Source organism: Lygodium microphyllum, chromosome 28 (assembly GCF_053477565.2).
Source record: "Lygodium microphyllum isolate KBCC chromosome 28, Lygodium_microphyllum_v1.1.10, whole genome shotgun sequence".
NCBI lineage: Eukaryota > Viridiplantae > Streptophyta > Polypodiopsida > Schizaeales > Lygodiaceae > Lygodium > Lygodium microphyllum.
This window is the reverse complement of record NC_141162.1, coordinates 68090960-68109986: the sequence shown is the minus strand read 5'-3', so window position 1 is coordinate 68109986 and position 19027 is coordinate 68090960. Positions and strand designations below refer to the sequence as shown.

Below are 19027 nucleotides of genomic sequence, written 5' to 3'. Positions count from 1 at the left end.
ATGATGTGCTTGTTAGGTCTTGGAGGTCATTTTGGCCTAATGTAAACATGAATACAGCTTTCTTTCTTCATGCTGTGTCCTCTTTTCTTTTTGTCTCTTTATGTATGACACCGGTACAACTTACAAGAGACAATAAGATTGAATAAATTTCATGTAGTACCTTTCATGTAAATCAAAACATAAATAAAAAACAAGCTCAGAAGATGTTTCTGAGATTTTGTATGTTATGAAGTGCATGCATTCCAGCCAGTGTACTCTGTTCATTTTTTAATGTGCATTTGAGGAAAGTGCGCTCTATTCATGCAGAAATTGCAAACAAACAAAATTCTTTTGATTTAGCTTAGAGTAGGTTGTTATCCTCACCTACACTTTCTGAATTTTGTACAGAAGTCCAAAAAATGGGATGTCACAAAGCACGGGGCATGGCCCATTTGTATCAAAACCACCACGAATAGTCCCCCAAAGATCAAATCAATGCTCATGGGTAATCCTTATTAGTATGTTCAGTGTGCACCAAAAGAATGAAGTATTCGGTTCCAAGATCCTTTAAATTGTGTTCTGTGTATGTCGTTACTCTAGGCATGTAGTGAAGAATAACACATGTAGTGCTAAAGGCTATTTGCACAAAGTGACGAAATATATTCTAAGAACATACCAAATATATCTATGAAGCCCAAACAGTCTACAAGTTTTACCCATAGTTTTAAAGGCATTGCTGCCGACACTGGTTTACATTAATAGTCTTCTAGGGGATTGTATAGCCAGTGGTTCTTTGTAAAGCACTTTAAACGAGATTGAGAGGCAAACGGTCTGACATCAAGAGATAGGAAGGCTCAAGGCTGAAGCCTTTGGAATATGCTTAGACGAGAATGAAGGATTCTGTATACAGGTCTTGACATCACTAAGAAGGCCATGTTCTGCGCAAGGCATGAGCAAGCAAGTCACTTCAATAGGAAGGTACGGAGTGAGAAACTCCAATGGATTGGTATAGAAAATGGAGAATTGGACCTCTTATTGATTTTGATTTAGAGCTCATGAGTCATGTGCAACAAGGATGAACATGGCAATCACTGGCTAGTGGAAAATTGTTAATGCTCTATGTCTATATGGTTCAGTTTACAGTACTTGAAAGACGTGCAAATTTGTCATTTGATCCCATGCACATTTTTAAGAATGGAACAATCTTTGTGGAAACACATAGTTGCTTGAAAGATATAGAGAGTGTAAGAGAAATAAACTTATTTTTAAAACCTAGAAATAAACACTAGGTCGCATATATGAAATGAGCCTTTAATAATACCGTACTCGTACCAACATTGCTTATCAAGTGGAACCCATCTAATCTTTCTAATTTGTATGCTCCTCCTGGACCAAAGAAGGCCAATGAGGAGTGTGTCTTCTTCGAATCCACTCTTGGGTTTCTTTGTAATCTTTGTAAAGTAAGCCGGTTGTCTTCACTAGTACTAAGTAAACCTATAAGGTGAGGTAGCTATCCCGCTATAATCTTAGACTGGGTTTAGACGGAGGCGACAGCGCTGCGAAACATGATCAACCTTCCACCTCTTTGTGTGAATAGTGAGACCAGAGCCACAATGTGCTACAAGAAGGTGAGGTAGCTGTCCTGCTATAATCTTAGACTGGGTTCAGACGGAGGCGACAGCACTGCAAAACATGATCAACCTTCTGCCTCTTTGTGTGAATAGTGAGACCAGAGGCACAATGTGCTACAAGAAGGTGAGGTAGCTGTCCCGCTATAACCTTGACAATTTCTATCACACCAAGTAGGATGTCTCTTGTGGAAAGGAAACCTATGCAAGTGCAAGTTTGAGAGGTGGATACATTTGACCTTCACTCGAGAGGCATATCTTCCGTTCGTGTCTCTGTCATGTCATAACTCCTAAGGTAAGTCAGATATAGTTTATCTTCACTAACCTTGCTGCGAAGTGGCGTTGCGAGGGAAGATCTCTCCGTGTCGCCTCTTTTCTCTTCTCACACCTCTCTCTCCGTTCAAATTTCTTTCTTTCTTTTCTCCCTCTCTCCAATTTTTAATTATTGCCTTACCTCTCTCTCTCTCTCTCTCTCTCTCTCTCTTTTCGTAAAAGATAATTGTATTAATTACGAAAAAAATACAAGTTTACTTGATTACAAGATACATGATGACAATCTAAGCCATCATGTGAAGAGGTTCCAATACTACAAGTTACAAAGTCATGGCAAAGACGCGGAGGAAATTGCCATATGCCAAGGACGTAAGTCCTCCCTAGAGAGCATGTCAGAATGCTGGAGAAGATCTAACTGTCAATACAAGAGGCCCTTAAGCCTAGCAATGTGCCGCGGAACATTATAGGCGGAATCAAAAAGAAAAGCATTCCGAATGGTCCAGTTATGCGAACAGCCCCAATATCGAAGAAAGTGATACATGAGCTTCATATGTGGTTGTGCCGGAGTGGGGTATTTGGGCTGCCCAAAAACCCAATCAAAGGGGCGTAGTGTGAAACCAACCACCCCTCGCCAAACAGCCGACAAAAATAACCAGACTTTCTTAGCGATGGGGCAAGAAATAAATCGGTGCCGGGCGGATTCCATAGTAGTGGTGCAAAAGAAACAATTGCCATTGGAGATTCGTCGCTTGGAAAGAGCTGAAGCAAGCAGAAGACCACCAATCATCACTCTCCAAAGAAAGACCTTATATTTGAAGGGTGTCTTGTTCAACCAGCCCTCCATCACAGTTGCCCTCCATCATGACCGGGATTTACGCAATCCCCATAAAGCATTCGCTTTAGTAACCAGCCATTGATGATCTTTAATCAAAAGATGATACACCTGGTTAGCAGAAGCTTTGCTTAAATTCAGCCGGCCTTCTAAGTTCCAATCTTGCCAGGGATGATCCGAAGCAAGGGCAGGAAAGGGTTGTCTGCTCTGGAGCACCCTCAAAAGCTGTTCCCATATATCCACGAGGGATCCTGAAAAGCCTCCTAGCTGTACGAAACGATATTAGCACATTGCGACTGGCAAGGGTGGCATCCACGACTGAAGATAAGCCCAAACGTGCCATCCGGTTGAATTGTGGTCTAAGCTCGTGTTTAATTTCCCATGAAAGTAAACGCGAGACTGCCAGCAATTCCAATTGAAAAGAGTTAGTATCTAAGTGATCCTCCGTTGGATGCCACTGAGCCTTCTGGAGGACCAGTTTCCAGAAACATACCAAATGAGTAAGCAGCGATGAAGAAGAACTGGAGAACTGTGAATCAGCATTAAGAATATGCCACCAAGAACTCCGGATTTGGGTATTGCTATACAGAAGCCCATGGTTCTCAAGGAAATAAGCGGCTATGACGACCCACGGATGATGATCCGAGCACATGGCGCAGAAAAGAGACCAACGGAGTGCCAGCATGTGAGTTTGGGCATCTAAAATAGCTCCTCCACCCATGCATTTGGGGGTGTACGCATGCGACCAAGAAATCCAGGAAATACCTGCATGCAATGAGTCATTCTTCCATGGCATGAAACGAATAGACTGAGTAAGAGTATTTAGAGTCGTAGTAGTCCAGGGCAGCAATGGCAAGAAATATATAAGCATTGGCAACATAATTGTCTGGGCTACTTTGAGGCAAACATGGAAGGGCCAGGCCTGAGACTTCCAATACAGAAACTTAGCCACCATTTTTTGAGAAATCCACTGCAGAAGCTGCTTTGGGGGAACATCAACACCCAAAGGGTACCCAAGTTGCCTGACAATGCAGCCACAAGGAACAACCATACCTTGCCAGTCCAAGGACTGCAAATCCGACTCCATGCAGCTGAGAATGGCTGATTTGAACGCATTGATGCGAAGGCCGGACGGCTGACCAAAGAGAGCCCAAACATCCAATGCTTTTCGTAGGTTATCCTTGTCCGTACGCAAAGTCATAAAGCTATCATCATCCAAGGATTGATAATGAATTGCTGTCCAGTAGGAAGCGACAATCCAGCCAATTGAGTAGAAGCTGCCATATGGGATAACATCGAAAGAACTGGATGAGTCGCAAGGGCAAAGAAGAGAGGGCTCAAAGAGCACCCCTGTCTGATAGAATGGGCAAGGACAAATGGCTCAGTAACACCTCCATTCAGCATGACTCGCGAAGACGCCGTAGCACTGATGGTGTAGATTAGACGAGACATCGGAGCACCAAAGCCCATAGCAGACATAAGTTCAGCAATCTAGATAGTCAAAAGCCTGGAGAGGGTGCACAATGGCAGGGAGATGCTTATGGAGCCGATTCGCCATTACTTTGGAAAAGATTTTGTACATAGAATCCATCAAAGAAATTGGGCGCCACTATTTCAACGTAGACGGCGAAGGAACCTTTGGAAGCAGTTTAATAAGTCCCTCTTTCCATGAGGAAGGCATGATTCCCGTTTCCCACACCTGCTGAAACAAAGCCTTCAATGGTTTCGCCAGTTGGGTAGCAAAAGCCTCAAAGAACTCATTGGTGAGACCATCCCAACCTGGACTTTTATCCTTGGGTAAGTGTAACAAAACGTCCATAACCTTTGCCTCACAAATATCTGACTCCATAGTAGCTTGCATGTCCTGTGGAACCTGATTGCGGACCAGGTCATAAAAAACCGAACAGGCCTGAGTAATTTGGGCTGAAGGTGGAGAAGTGAAACCAAGAAGGTCGTGGAAATAATTCATGCACATATGCACAATAGTCTGCGGATCCAGGATAAGGTGGCCTTCTGCATCCTTGAGTCTGGTCTTATTCTCTCGAGTAGGAGAGGCATGGAGAGCTCGAAAGAACTTATGAGTCTGACACACACTATCTTGCAAAGTCTCCCTCAGATGTTGCAATTTGGCCTGCTGATACGATTTCAACTGAAACTCTTTAATAAGATTAGCCACCGGCGTTGCCAGTGCTAGCAGAAATGTATCATCCGGAGTGTCCACCAACAGAGAACGAACCAAAGCCAGCAGGTCCTCCGCTGCTTGTCGACACCGCCGACAAAGAGAGGCATGATAGATCCCATACTGCCGAGCAACCCGCTGCACATTAGAGAGCAATCTTTGAAATGAAGCAGTGCTCTGAGAGGAGAAGTCCAAGAAGAATCTGTCAATCAATTGCTGCATATAGCCCTGAAAGATTGCATGCTTCAAGTAAGACGAGTTGAAATGCAAAGAGAGTCTCTCCAGAAATTGCTTGAAAGGTGCAATGGGTTGTGCAAGCAGCTCAAGCTGCAGAGGGAAATGGTCCGACAAGGCATATTGCTGCAACACTTTCATTTCGAGCATCTCGGGAAGAAAATCATCATTCTGCATGATGTATATGCGGTCCAACCGCGACCATGTTGTTGCATACTTGGCAGAATGGAAAGTAAACCCTGTAGAAGATGGGTGTAGCCAAGACCAGAGATCTTGCTTAAGAACAGCAAGAGCCAACTCATGCCACATACGACTTTCCGACGCATCCATTACCAAATGCTCCGATGTGGACTGGGAAGAATCAACACACATATTGAAATCCCCCATGAAGAAGCCCCGTCTGCCAAGTGACAAGGAGGTCTGCAAAGTCTGCCAAAGCTCTCGATAAGATAACGGATCATTCGGAGCATAGAGGCCAAGTGACCATAAGATCTCCCCTTCGAATAAAATTTCAATCACCAGAAAGCGGCCATGTACATCATTTTTAATAAGAACAGGCTGATATTTGTCATGTACAATCATGAGCACACCCAAATAATGCATGGCCTATGTCCCTGCATAGAACAAACGAAAGCCATGGCAATACACAACTTTTCCGGCTTCTCCATGAATCTTGTTGGATATTTGACTCACGCATCACTTACGCCTACGCTCATATGGGAGTGTCGGTGATCAGTAGGACACTGGGGCACTTTTTACTCTCGGTAGGAGAGGTTTTTTTCCCCAGACTTATAGTCTTATTGTCGTATGTGCTTATATGCTTATGTTACACACTTATGGGCACTTAGTGTGTGTCGGGTGTGAACAACCCCTACAACCCTAAGGTTAAGGGTTGTACTTTGTACTTTTTCATTACACTCTTTCAGTCTATTCTCTTGGGTGTCGTGCTTCACTCTGTCTTTGACTCTCACATTGTGTACTAAATCTCAGTTGCACCTCAATCCGTCTATCTCACATTTGGTATCAGAGCAGTCTTCAGTCTGCTGTCTGCAGCCTCCGCCAGCTTTGCCCAGTCGAGCCGCAGCTCGTCGTCTGCTCGCCAGCAATGCCTGATCGTGTTGGTAAGTCCCCGTCAGTCTCGCCCTGTACCTACGTACTGCCGCTGCACCTGCAGGCACCGCCATCTCAGCCAAGCGCCACTCTCTGCCCTGCGCCTGCACAGCTTTTAGCTTCTCACGTCAGTGTGCAGCTCTAGATTATAGCGCGCATCTCTCCAGCTGCAGGCGCTGACGTCTCCAGCGCAACTTGTGGCATGCCGCCTGCGTGTGACACGTAAGTCGTCATCACGGTCAATCGACAGCGCCCGACTGTCAGTTTGCTGCCAGTTGCAGACGTCACAAAACACGTCCTGTCCGCCCGCTGCAGTCCATGTCAGGTGTGTTTTTTTTTTAAACAAAATTTTTTAATTTTAGCCCAGAACAAAGTTCTGGAAGAGGAGGTTCATACGCGGCAGGCACAGCACAGGATACATGCGATAAATTTGATGCAAATTTTTGGACTAGATCATTAGAAATTTTGGGGCTTTTGTGTATTTTGAGGATAGTTGCATATGAATTGCTGATACAGTCACAAAAAGACTGTTTTGACAGACATTTTGGCAAAAAAGTTTGGGGATTTTGATATAATAATGTTGCTGAGCACTGTTTGCACCTTGGGAAGCGACCATTAAAAGACAGTTTTTGACAGAGTAAGACCTTGCACATTAATTGCAGAAGTGTGCTTTCTACAATTTTTGGAAATTTGCAGATTTCCAGTCCATACTGCTTTGACATTGCTCATTTTGTCTTTGGAAATTTGTCATCATGGCAAATCAGGGAGGTGATGTCTTTACGTATATATCCAAGGAAGACAGATTGGACGGAAACAATTATTCGCTATGGTCATTCATGATGAAGAATGTGTTAGTGGCCAAGAATTTATAGGATTATGTCAGTGGAGAGAAAACTCGACCGAGAGTTGTAGCTCCCGTTACTCCTCCTCCCCATGGTGCACGTGGACAACGGGGACCTCATCCCGCTCCACCTCAGCCACTTCCTCTAAGAACTACAGCTCAAAAAGCTTGGGATACACGTGATGCACAGGCCTTGTCGCTGATTGCTCCGGCAGTTCAACGGTCCATTATCCCTAACATTCGTTCGGCATCTTCTTCACGAGATGCATAGTTGACTTTGGAGCATATGTTTGCAGGAAAGAATGAGACTCGGATCTCTTTCTTGAAGAAAGAGTTGGAAACTGTGAAGATGCATGAGGGTGATTCTATGCAGGATCACTTAAATAAGATTCAGGACTTGAGGGAGCAGCTCATGAATGTAGATGAGTATTTTTCGGATGCACAGTTGATATCCACCACCTTGAATTCCTTATCTTCTTCGTACTTGTCTTTTTATACTACATTGAAATTCACCATGAGGATTGCTGAGTACCCACTCACTTTTATTCAGGTGGTTAGTTTGCTTCTAGAGGAGGAGCAAACTAGAACAAATAGTGGTGTGGATGCTAGTCTCTGAGCAAGCTTTTGTGGCAAGACAGAAATGCAAAAACAAGAAGGTGAAAAATGCTCCACAGAGTTCTGGCACTTCAGGCACATCGCAGAATTAGATACAAAGGGGGACGCAAGCTAAAAAAGGAAAATGTCACTATTGTAAGAAGCCCGGCCACTATATCACTGAGTGGAGGAAGCGTATTGCCAAAGAGAAGGAGTCAAGAATGTCTGTTTCTACTACTCCTTCCACTGCTAGTGAGTCCGTGTCCTTTGTTGTGGATAGGGACTATTGTTTTTACACTTGCAGTTATGACATCTCTTGGGCCGATAGAGCACTTAGCTCTACAGAGGATGTTAACACTTGGTTCTTTAACAGTGGTGCTTCTAGACATATTACATCTTGCAGAGATTTTTTTGCTTCAGTTAGTGCACCTCCCGTTGGGAAATCGGTACAGTGTGCCAATAATACATCATACCCTGTTCGTGGTATTGGGGAGATTCAGCTCATAGCCATTGATGGCTCTATTCTCCGCTTGCAAAATGCTTTGTTTGTGCCTAGAATCAAGAAGAATTTGCTTTCTATTTCTTCTTTGGCACGTTGTGGTTTGCAGGTCACATTTGATGATGACCGTTGCATGGTTAGAGATAAAGAACGCATGACTTTGGTCTTGACAGGATCTTTGTGTCATGGTTTATATGAGTTGGATGCTTTTTCAGTAGATCAGTTGGCATATTTGACATCCACTCTTACTCCTGCTATGATATAGGCGGAGTTATGGCATGCTCGTTTGGGGCATGTAAACTTTGGCAGCTTGATGCTTTTGCAACGTACTCAGATGCTGGATGGCTTACCTCTCTTGGAGAGACCTCCTAAGCACTTATGCGAGGGATGCATTTTAGGGAAAATGCATCGTTTCTCATTTCCTTGTGATGTTGCTTTCAGAGCAACAACCAAATTGCAGTTGGTGCATTAAGATGTTTGTGGGCCTATGCAAACCATGTCATTGGGCGGTTGTTATTATTTTGTGACATTCATTGATGACTTTACACGTTTTTGTTGCGTCTACTGCTTGAAAAAAAAGTCAGAAGTGTATGTTGCATTTTTGGCTTTCAGTGCACTTGTTGAAAATCAATCTGGATGCAAGATAAAGACTCTCCATTCGGACCGAGGGGGGGAATACATGTCCTCTATGTTGAATTTCTTTTTGCAGCAGAAGGGCATAGTCCATCAGTATACTACAGCCTATACTCCACAGCAGAATGGGGTAGCAGAGAGGAAGAATCGGTCATTCATGGAGATGGCCAGATGTATGCTAAAGGCAAAAAGCTTGCCTCATAGTTTTTGGATGGAAGCAGTCATGTGTGCTTGCCATATTTTGAACAGATGCCCTACCAAAGCCTTGAAGACCATCACACCTTTTGAGGCTTGGAACAGCCGTAAACCTTCTGTTGGTCACTTTCGTACCTTTGGGTGTCTTGCCTATGCCTATATTCCATAGGTACTTAGAAAAAAGTTGGACAACAAGGCTGTTAAGTGCATTTTTATGGGATATAGCAATGAAAGCAAAGGCTACAGACTCTATGATCCCGTTACAAAGAAGGTTTTTGTCAGTAGGGATGTTGTTTTTGATGAAAAATCAGAATTATCCTTGGGTGGTTTGGACAGTTGTTAGGCTGCCCGTGATGTTTTTGAAGGGCTGCTGCCCATTACTTTTGGTGATTCAGCTGGAGCTTCAGAAAATGAACCTAATGTTCAGCAAGCTGCTCCTATGGAAAGTGCAAAAATTCAGCCATTGGCTGATCGGAATATTCAGCATCATGCTGAAACTGAAATTCAGCAAGAGCTTGCACACAGTCAAGATGCTAGACAGTTACCTAGATGGTATTTGCAAACTATGCAAGATAGTCCCTTGGATGCACCCATGGCTGGTCGTACTAGAAGGCAAACTCGTTTGCATGATTCAGCACATACCATGGAGTTTATTATGGCAGCAAGTACTTTTGATAATGAAGAGCCTGAATGTTATGAGGATGCACAACACAATGTGCATTGGATGGTAGCTATGCAAGGTGAATTAGATTCTATTACTAAGAATCAAACTTGGGATTTGGTGTCCTTGCCATTTGGGAAGAAAGCCATTGGAACGAAATGGGTCTACAAAGTAAAGAGGAAAGCAGATGGATCCATTGATAAATACAAGGCACGGCTTGTAGCTAAAGGCTACGCACAGAAAAAGGGCATTGATTATGAGGAGACATTTGCTCCTACTTCCCGTATGGCGACCATCAGGTCTATGATTTCTTTGGCTGCACATTATGGCTAGATAGTGCATCAGCTAGATATCAAGACTGCATTTTTACATGGGGAACTTCAGGAGAAAGTTTATGTACAGCAGCCCATTGGTTTTGCAGTTGAAGGCTCAGAACATTTGGTATGCAAGCTCAAAAAGGCACTATATGGTTTGAAACAAGCTCCTAGAGCTTGGTATGCAAAAATAGATGCTTTCTTGCTTGGTCAGGGGTTTCTAAACAGCTCATCTGAGTCCACCCTTTACGTATGTAAAGAAGGGGGATCCATGCTGATTATATGTCTCTATGTTGATGACCTTTTGCTCACTGGAACACATGCTGATCAGATTTCAGCATTCAAACAAAATTTGCAGCAAATTTTTGACATGTTTGACTTGGGAGTTTTGCATTACTACTTGGGCATCCAGTTTATACATAATGCTCGAGGTATTGGGCTATCACAGTCAAGGTATATTGGGCAACTTCTTGAGAAGTTTGGCTTACAGGATTGCAAGCCAGTTTGTACCCCCATGGAACTTGGACTGAAACTGTCATTACATGATGACAGTGATTTGTTTGATATACATACATATGCTCCTGCAGTTGGATGTCTTATCTATCTATGTAACACTAGGCCGGACATACAATTTGCAGTTTCAGCTTTGAGCAGGTATATGCATCAGCCACGTATGTCACATTGGCAAGCTGTCAAGCGTGTTTTTCGCTGCTTGCAAGGTACTCGATCTCTTGGGTTGCTTTATGCCAAGGGGGGACCACTGCAGTTACATGCTTACAGTGATTCTGATTGGGCTGGTGATTATGATACACGCCACTCCACTAGTGGCAATTGTTTCTTTCTTGGCTCTTCTTGCATTTCTTGGTTTAGTAAGAAACAATCCACTATTGCCACATCGTCATGTGAAGCTGAATACAAGGCAGCTTTCACTACCACAGTTGAATGCGTATGGCTTAGACGCTTGCTAGCTGATTTGGATGTATCTGTTACGCAGCCTACTCCTTTGTTCACTGACAGTCAGAGTGCCATTGCAGTGGCACGGAACCCAGTGTTTCATGCCTGCACGAAACACATTGAGATCCATTATCACTTTGTCAGAGAGAGGCTACATGCAGGTGATATCAGCCTTGTCTATTGTCCTACCACTAGTAATGTGGCAGACATCTTCACCAAAGCTCTTCCTCATGACAAATTTGAAGCATTTCCCAATGTTTTAAATTTGATATCCTTTGGTGGCGGATGATCATTGTACTCTTGATCACTCTTCACTCGAGGGGGGTTTGTTGGGTATTTGACTCATGCCTCACTTACACCTACGCTCATATGGGAGTATCAGTGATCAGTAGGACATTGGGGCACTTTTTACTCTCGGTAGGAGAGGTTTTTTCCCCCAGACTTATAGTCTTATTGTCGTATGTGCTTATGTGCTTATGTTACACACTTATGGGCACTTAGTGTGTGTTGGGTGTGAACACCCCCTACAACCCTAAGGTTTAAGGGTTGTACTTTGTACTTTTTCATTACACTCTTTTAGTCTATTCTCTTGGGTGTCGTGCTTCACTCTGTCTCTCACTCTCACACTGTCTACTGAATCTCAGCTGCACCTTGATCCGTCTATCTCACAACTCTTGTGCTCAACAGTGCATAGGACATCCCACTTATTCTCATGCAATACAGTCCACATGGCATGTTTCTTGTGTCGAGAACAAATTCCTCACACATTCCACGTGGCCATTTTGATATGTATTCAAAACAAAATCAGGTACGAGGCACAGCTTGCCTCGATTTGACTTTTTCTGCGAGAATGTCCAAGACTCCCTCGTCCAAGAAATCCGCCAACACAGCAAAAGAGTTCTGAGGACCAGATTTGGAGGTAGACGGCATATCTGCTGGCTTGGGGATGGAACGGGGATAACGACGATCCCACGGGGTAATGACGTTGCCTCTGGTATCAAAAGCCAGCTTAGCAGGTGGACCCTTCGGACGATCCGAATACATTTTCTTGGCGGGCTGAGGACGAGGGGCAGAGGAAACCATAGCAGGATCAGAGCGCTGTGAAGACAACATTTTCTTCTTGCGCATATAGGTACGCATGGAATCTTGTGAGGTAGTAGGCGCAGTATTCTCCATGCCAGCAACAACTGTGTTGCCTTTTTTTGCACGTACTTCAACCCAATCAGTGGCACAGGAATCCAGACCCGAAACCTGTTGTTTACCTTTGTCCAGAACTTTAGGCGGGTGGATAGTATCCAACGACGGATCATCACACACCATATCTTCCATGGGCAGCACAACATGGCCAACATCTGAAGTGTGTTGCTGCTCAAGGCATTCGGCCATAAAATGCCCCAATTGTCCACAGGAAAAGCAATGTCCTGTAAAATTGCCCCATTTCAAACGAAAGTGTAACGGATGCATGCCAGAGCAATTGAGACGTAACCAAGCAGGCCTTTTCCTTGTAGTGCCCCATAACATACACAACCGGTTGCGATTCATAGCCCTTAGACTTGGAGGGACCAGAAGAGTGCCCACAGCGGCCATAGCATCCTTCAACAGTGGCCAATAGACAGCCGGACAATTTTCCACTTCTACCCACATAGGGCATTCACGTTGCAGCAGACGCTTAAAATCTGCCATTGGGCACCATGGAACAACATGAACCAACCGGTGATAAAAAAACAAAGGCAGTTTAGATAGGAGAGCAGCACGGTGCGTCTCAGATTTCAACAGCACCTCAAAAAAGCCTCGGGGCCCAACAAAAATCTCTTCAACACATTCCCCTTGTAGCAGACTATGCAGCCACTGGCGAATACGAGAAAGCAGTGGGATTCGACCAGTGAAGAAGAGTATCACAGTGCGATCATAAAACACCGAAAAGGAGCATAGGACAGTTTTCGGGTCCACAGTGGCTTTCAGAACATCCTCAGGTGCAGAGTCAAAAAAGACTTCTTGATTATGTTGAACATAATCGCCAAGCAGAGTGTTGGCAAATTCCAGCAAATGCTCCTAGTCAACATCCTGAGAGTCCACAGAATCTGAAGCAACCTGAGCATAGGAACGATCCTGATGAACCACTATCTCTTCCGAAGTATGCTTGGTACATTTACCCGTAGGCTGGATGTCAGGACCAGGAGGCATCTCTTCGGTGCATGGAACCATATCCTCAAGTTCCTCAGTATCAGAATCCCAACCAAGTACAGCCACCGTTTGGTCTATGAAATCCAAATCCAGACCAACTATCTTGTATCACGATTGGATCTCGAAGGAGGACTAACGCGCGGTGGAGAGCGGGAAACGTGACCTTGTCCGCTGCAGTCGCAACCTGTCCCAAGAGGACGCGCGGCAGGGCACAACCCTAACAGTGCAGGGGCAGGAGGGTGGAGCACAGGGCGGGCAGTTGATGGCAGAGGGGGACAGTCGGGGGCGCAAGGCAGGGGTCAGGCGTTAGTAGAAACCCTAACGCACAGGGCGAAAGAGCGAAGCGCAGGCGAAACGTAGGCGAAAGGCCCACGAGGCTTCAGAGGCAGGCGACGGGGCAGGCGGCAGGGCAGGCGAGGGGCGTCAAGATCAGGCGATGGAGCAGGCGACGGCCAGACAGGCGTCCGAGGCAGCACAGGGTGACGGGATTGCGGATTGTAGAGCAGAAGAGCGGCTGCAGGCGTGGCGGTGGGAGTGGTGAGGGAAACGGCGCAAGGACCAGGATGGCGCTCAGGAGCAAGTCGCGTGAGCCGAACGCTGGCGATCGCAATCCCTCTCTCTCTCTCTCAATTTTTTAATTCTCCCTCTTTCTTGTTCTCTTCTCACCTCTGTAATTTTTTCTCTCCCCAATTGCTCTCTAAATATCTCCTCCTCTCTCTCTTCCTCCCTCCTTTTTCATCTCTTCGTTTCTTTTTCTTCACTCACTCACCCTCTCCTTTTCTCTTCTCCTCTCTCTCTCTAGTTTCTTTTCCTCTGCATTTTTCCTCTTCCTTTTCTCCTCTTTTCTCCCTCTTCTCACGTCTCTCTCCTCTCTTCTCTCTCTCTCAGCTTCTCTCCATTCTCCTCTCCTTTCTTTTTCTCCTCTCTATCTCTTTGCAGTTTTCCTCTCTTTTCTCTCTTCTCGACTCTCTCTCTCCAATTTTTTTTCTCTCCTCTCTTCTCTCTCTCTCTCTCTCTCCTGCCTTCCCTCATTCTCCTGCCCTCCTTGCTCTCTCTCTCTCTCTCTCTCTCTCTCTCTCTCTCTTTTCGTAAAAGGTAGTTGTATTAATTACGAGAAAAATACAAGATTACTTGATTACAAGATACATGACGACAATCTAAGCCATCATGTGAAGAGGTTCTAAGTACTACAAGTTACAACATCATGGCAAAGACGTGGAGGAAATCGCCATATGCCAGGGATGTAAGTCCTCCCTAGAGAGCAAATCCGAATGCTGGAGAAGATCTAATTGCCAATACAAGAGGCCCTTAAGCCTCGCAATATGCCCTTGAACATTATAGGCGGAGTCATAAAGAAAAGCATTCCGAATGGTGTAGTTATGCCAACAGCCCCAATATCGAAGAAAGTGATACATGAGCTTCATATGTGGCTATGCCGGAGTAGGGTATTTGGGCTGCCCAAAAACCCAATCAAGGGGGCGCAGGGTGAAACCAACCACCCCTTGCCAAACAGCCGTAAAAAATAACCAGACTTTCTTAGCGATGGGGCAAGAAATAAATCGGTGGCGGGCGGATTCCACAATAGTGGTGCAAAAGAAACATGTGCCATTGGAGATTCGTCGCTTGGAAAGAGCTGAAGCAAGCGGAAGACCACCAATCATCACTCTCCAAAGAAAGACTTTATATTTAAAGGGTGTCTTTTTCAACCAGCCCTCCATCACAGTTGCCCTCCACCATGACAGGGATTTATGCAATCCCCATAAAGCATTCGCTTTAGTAACTAGCCATTGATGATCTTTAATCAGAAGATGATACACTTGGTTAGCAGAAGCTTTGCTTAAATTCAGCCGGCCTTGTAGGTTCCAATCCTGCCAGGGATGATCCGAAGCAAGGGCAGGAAAGGGTTGTCTGCTCTGGAGCACCCTCAAAAGCTGTTCCCATAAAGACCTATATCCACGAGGGATCCTGAAAAGCCTCCTAGCTGTACGAAACGATATAAGCACATTGCGACTGGCAAGGATAGCATCCGCAACCGAAGGCAAGCCCAAACTTGCCATCCGATTGAATTGTGGTCTAAGCTCATGTTTACCTTCCCATGAAAGTAAACGCGAGACTGCTAGCAATTCCAATTGAAAAGAGTTAGTAGCGAAGCGATCCCCCGCTGGATGCCACTGAGCCTTCTGGAGGACCTGTTTCCAAGAACATACCAAATGAGTAAGTAGCGATGAAGAAGAATTGGAGAACCGCGAATCAACATTAAGAACATGCCACCAAGAACTCCGGATTTGGGTATTCCCATGCAGAAGCCCATGGCCCTCAAGGAAATAACGGGCTATATCGACCCACGGATGATGATCCGAACACATGGCGCGGAAAAGAGACCAACAGAGTGCCTGCATGTGAGTTTGGGCATCTAAAATAGCTCCGCTACCCATGCGTTTGCGGGTGCACGCATGCGACCAAGAGATCCAAGAAATACCTGCATGCAATGAGTCCTTCTTCCATAGCATGAAATGAATAGACTGAGTAAGAGCATTCAGAGTCGTAGTAGTCCAGGGCAACAATGGCAAGAAATATGTGAACATTGGCAACATAATTGTCTGGGCTACTTTGAGGTGAATATGGAAGGACCAGGCCTGAAACTTCCAATACATAAACTTAGCCACCATTTTTTGAGAAATCCACTGCAGAAGCTGCTTTGGGGGAACATCAACACCCAATGGGTACCCAAGATGCCTGACAATGGAGCCACGAGGAACAACCAGACCCTGCCAGTCCAAGGATTGCAAATCCGACTCTGACCAACTTAGAATGGCTGATTTGAGTGCATTGATGCGCATATAGGTACGCATGGAATCTTGTGAGGTAGTAGGCGCAGTATTCTCCATGCCAGCAACAACCGTGTTGCCTTTTTTTGCACGTACTTCAACCCAATCAGTGGCATAGGAATCCAGACCCGAAACCTGTTGTTTACCTTTGTCCAGAACTTTAGGCGGGTGGATAGTATCCAGCGACGGATCATCACACACCATATCTTCCATGGGCAGCACAACATGGCCAACATCTGAAGTGTGTTGCTGCTCAAGGCATTCGGCCATAAAATGCCCCAATTGTCCACAGGAAAAGCAATGTCCTGTAAAATTGCCCCATTTCAAACAAAAGTGTAACGGATGCATGCCAGAGCAATTGAGACGTAACCAAGCAGGCCTTTTCCTTGTAGTGCCCCATAACATACACAACCGGTTGCGATTCACAGCCCTTAGACTTGGAGGGACCAGAAGAGTGCCCACAGCGGCCATAGCATCCTTCAACAGTGGCCAATAGACAGCCAGACAATTTTCCACTTCTACCCACACAAGGCATTCACGTTGCAGCAGACGCTGAAAATCTGCCATTGGGCACCATGGAACAACATGAACCAACCGGTGACAAAAAAAACAAAGGGAGTTTAGATAGGAGAGCAGCACGGTGCGTCTCAGATTTCAACAGCACCTCAAAAAAGCCTCGGGGCCCAACAAAAATCTCTTCAACACATTCCCCTTGTAGCAGACTATGCAGCCACTGGCGAATACGGGAAAGCAGTGGGATTCGACCAGTGAAGAAGAGTATCACAGCGCGATCATAAAACACCGAAAAGGAGCATAGGACAGTTCTCGGGTCGACAGTGGCTTCCAGAACATCGTCAGGTGCAGAGTCAAAAAAGACTTCTTGATTATGTTGAACATAATCGCCAAGCAGAGTGTTGGCAAATTCCAGCAAATGCTCCTAGTCAACATCCTGAGAGTCCACAGAATCTGAAGCAACCTGAGCATAGGAACGATCCTGATGAACCACTATCTCTTCCGAAGTATGCTTGGTACATTTACCCGCAGGCTGGATGTCAAGACCAGGAGGCATCTCTTCGGTGCACGGAACCATATCCTCAAGTTCCTCAGTATCAGAATCCCAACCAAGTACAGCCACCGTTTGGTCTATGAAATCCAAATCCAGACCAACTATCTTGTATCACGATTGGATCTCGAAGGAGGACTAACGCGCGGTGGAGAGCGGGAAATGTGACCTTGTCCGCCGCAGTCGCGACCTGTCCCAAGAGGACGCGCAGCAGGGCACAACCCTAACAGTGCAGGGGCAGGAGGGTGGAGCACAGGGCGGGCAGTTGATGGTAGAGGGGGACAGTCGGGGGCGCAAGGCAGGGGTCAGGCGTTAGCAAAAACCCTAACGCACAGGGCGAAAGAGCGAAGCGCAGGCGAAACGTAGGCAAAACGCCCACGAGGCTTCAGAGGCAGGCGACGGGGCAGGCGGCAGGGCAGGCGAGGGGCGTCAGGATCAGGCGATGGAGCAGGCGACGGCCAGACAGGCGTCCGAGGCAGCACAGGGTGACGGGATTGCGGATTGTAGAGCAGAAGAGCGGCTGCAGGCGTGGCGGTGGGAGTGGTGAGGGAAACGGCGCAAGGACCAGGATGGCGCTCAGGAGTAAGTCGCGTGAGCCGAACGCTGGCGATCGCAATCCCTCTCTCTCTCTCTCTCTCGCTCTCTCTCTTCTCACCTCTCTCTCTCTCTCTCTCTCAATTTTTTAATTCTCCCTCTTTCTTGTTCTCTTCTCACCTCTGTAATTTTTTCTCTCCCCAATTGCTCTCTAAATTTCTCCTCCTCTCTCTCTTCCTCCCTCCTTTTTCATCTCTTCGTTTCTTTTTCTTCACTCACTCACCCTCTCCTTTTCTCTTCTCCTCTCTCTCTCTAGTTTCTTTTCCTCTGCATTTTTCCTCTTCCTTTTCTCCTCTTTTCTCCGTCTTCTCAAGTCTCTCTCCTCTCTTCTCTCTCTCTTAGCTTCTCTCCATTCTCCTCTCCTTTCTTTTTCTCCTCTCTATCTCTTTGCAGTTTTCCTCTCTTTTCTCTCTTCTCGACTCTCTCTCTCCAATTTTTTTTCTCTCCTCTCTTCTCTCTCTCTCTCTCTCCTGCCTTCCCTCATTCTCCTACCCTCCTTGCTCTCTCTCTCTCTCTCTCTCTCTCTCTCTCTCTTTTCGTAAAAGGTAGTTGTATTAATTATGAGAAAAATACAAGATTACTTGATTACAAGATACATGACGACAATCTAAGCCATCATGTGAAGAGGTTCTAAGTACTACAAGTTACAACATCATGGCAAAGACGTGGAGGAAATTGCCATATGCCAGGGAAGTAAGTCCTCCCTAGAGAGCAAATCCGAATGCTGGAGAAGATCTAATTGCCAATACAAGAGGCCCTTAAGCCTCGCAATATGCCGTTGAACATTATAGGCGGAGTCATAAAGAAAAGCATTCCGAATGGTCCAGTTATGCCAACAGCCCCAATATCGAAGAAAGTGATACATGAGCTTCATATGTGGCTGTGCCGGAGTAGGGTATTTGGGCTGCCCAAAAACCCAATCAAGGGGGCGCAGGGTGAAACCAACCACCCCTTGCCAAACAGCCGTAAAAAATAACCAGACTTTCTTAGCGATGGGGCAAGAAATAAATCGGTGGCGGGCGGATTCCACAATAGTGGTGCAAAAGAAACATGTGCCATTGGAGATTCGTCGCTTGGAAAGAGCTGAAGCAAGCGGAAGACCACCAATCATCACTCTCCAAAGAAAGACTTTATATTTAAAGGGTGTCTTGTTCAACCAGCCCTCCATCAAAGTTGCCCTCCACCATGACAGGGATTTACGCAATCCCCATAAAGCATTCGCTTTAGTAACTAGCCATTGATGATCTTTAATCAGAAGATGATACACTTGGTTAGCAGAAGCTTTGCTTAAATTCAGCCGGCCTTGTAGGTTCCAATCTTGCCAAGGATGATCCGAAGCAAGGGCAGGAAAGGGTTGTCTGCTCTGGAGCACCCTCAAAAGCTGTTCCCATAAAGACCTATATCCACGAGGGATGCTGAAAAGCCTCCTAGC

At 45.7% G+C, this 19027-nt stretch overlaps 1 protein-coding gene across 4 annotated transcripts in view; it reads left to right on the top strand.

The window, feature by feature from the left end:
• LOC148011567 (uncharacterized) overlaps nucleotides 1-19027 on the top strand; it is a 216135-nt gene that overhangs the window by 163054 nt on the left and 34054 nt on the right. For 3 of the 4 annotated variants that reach the window (XM_087670066.1, XM_087670067.1, XM_087670064.1), the window contains exon 13: nucleotides 388-484. In XM_087670066.1, the coding sequence (XP_087526192.1) occupies nucleotides 388-484 (97 nt within the window). The remainder of the gene's footprint in view (nucleotides 1-387; nucleotides 485-19027) is intronic. The other variant, XM_087670065.1, reaches the window with a different exon arrangement.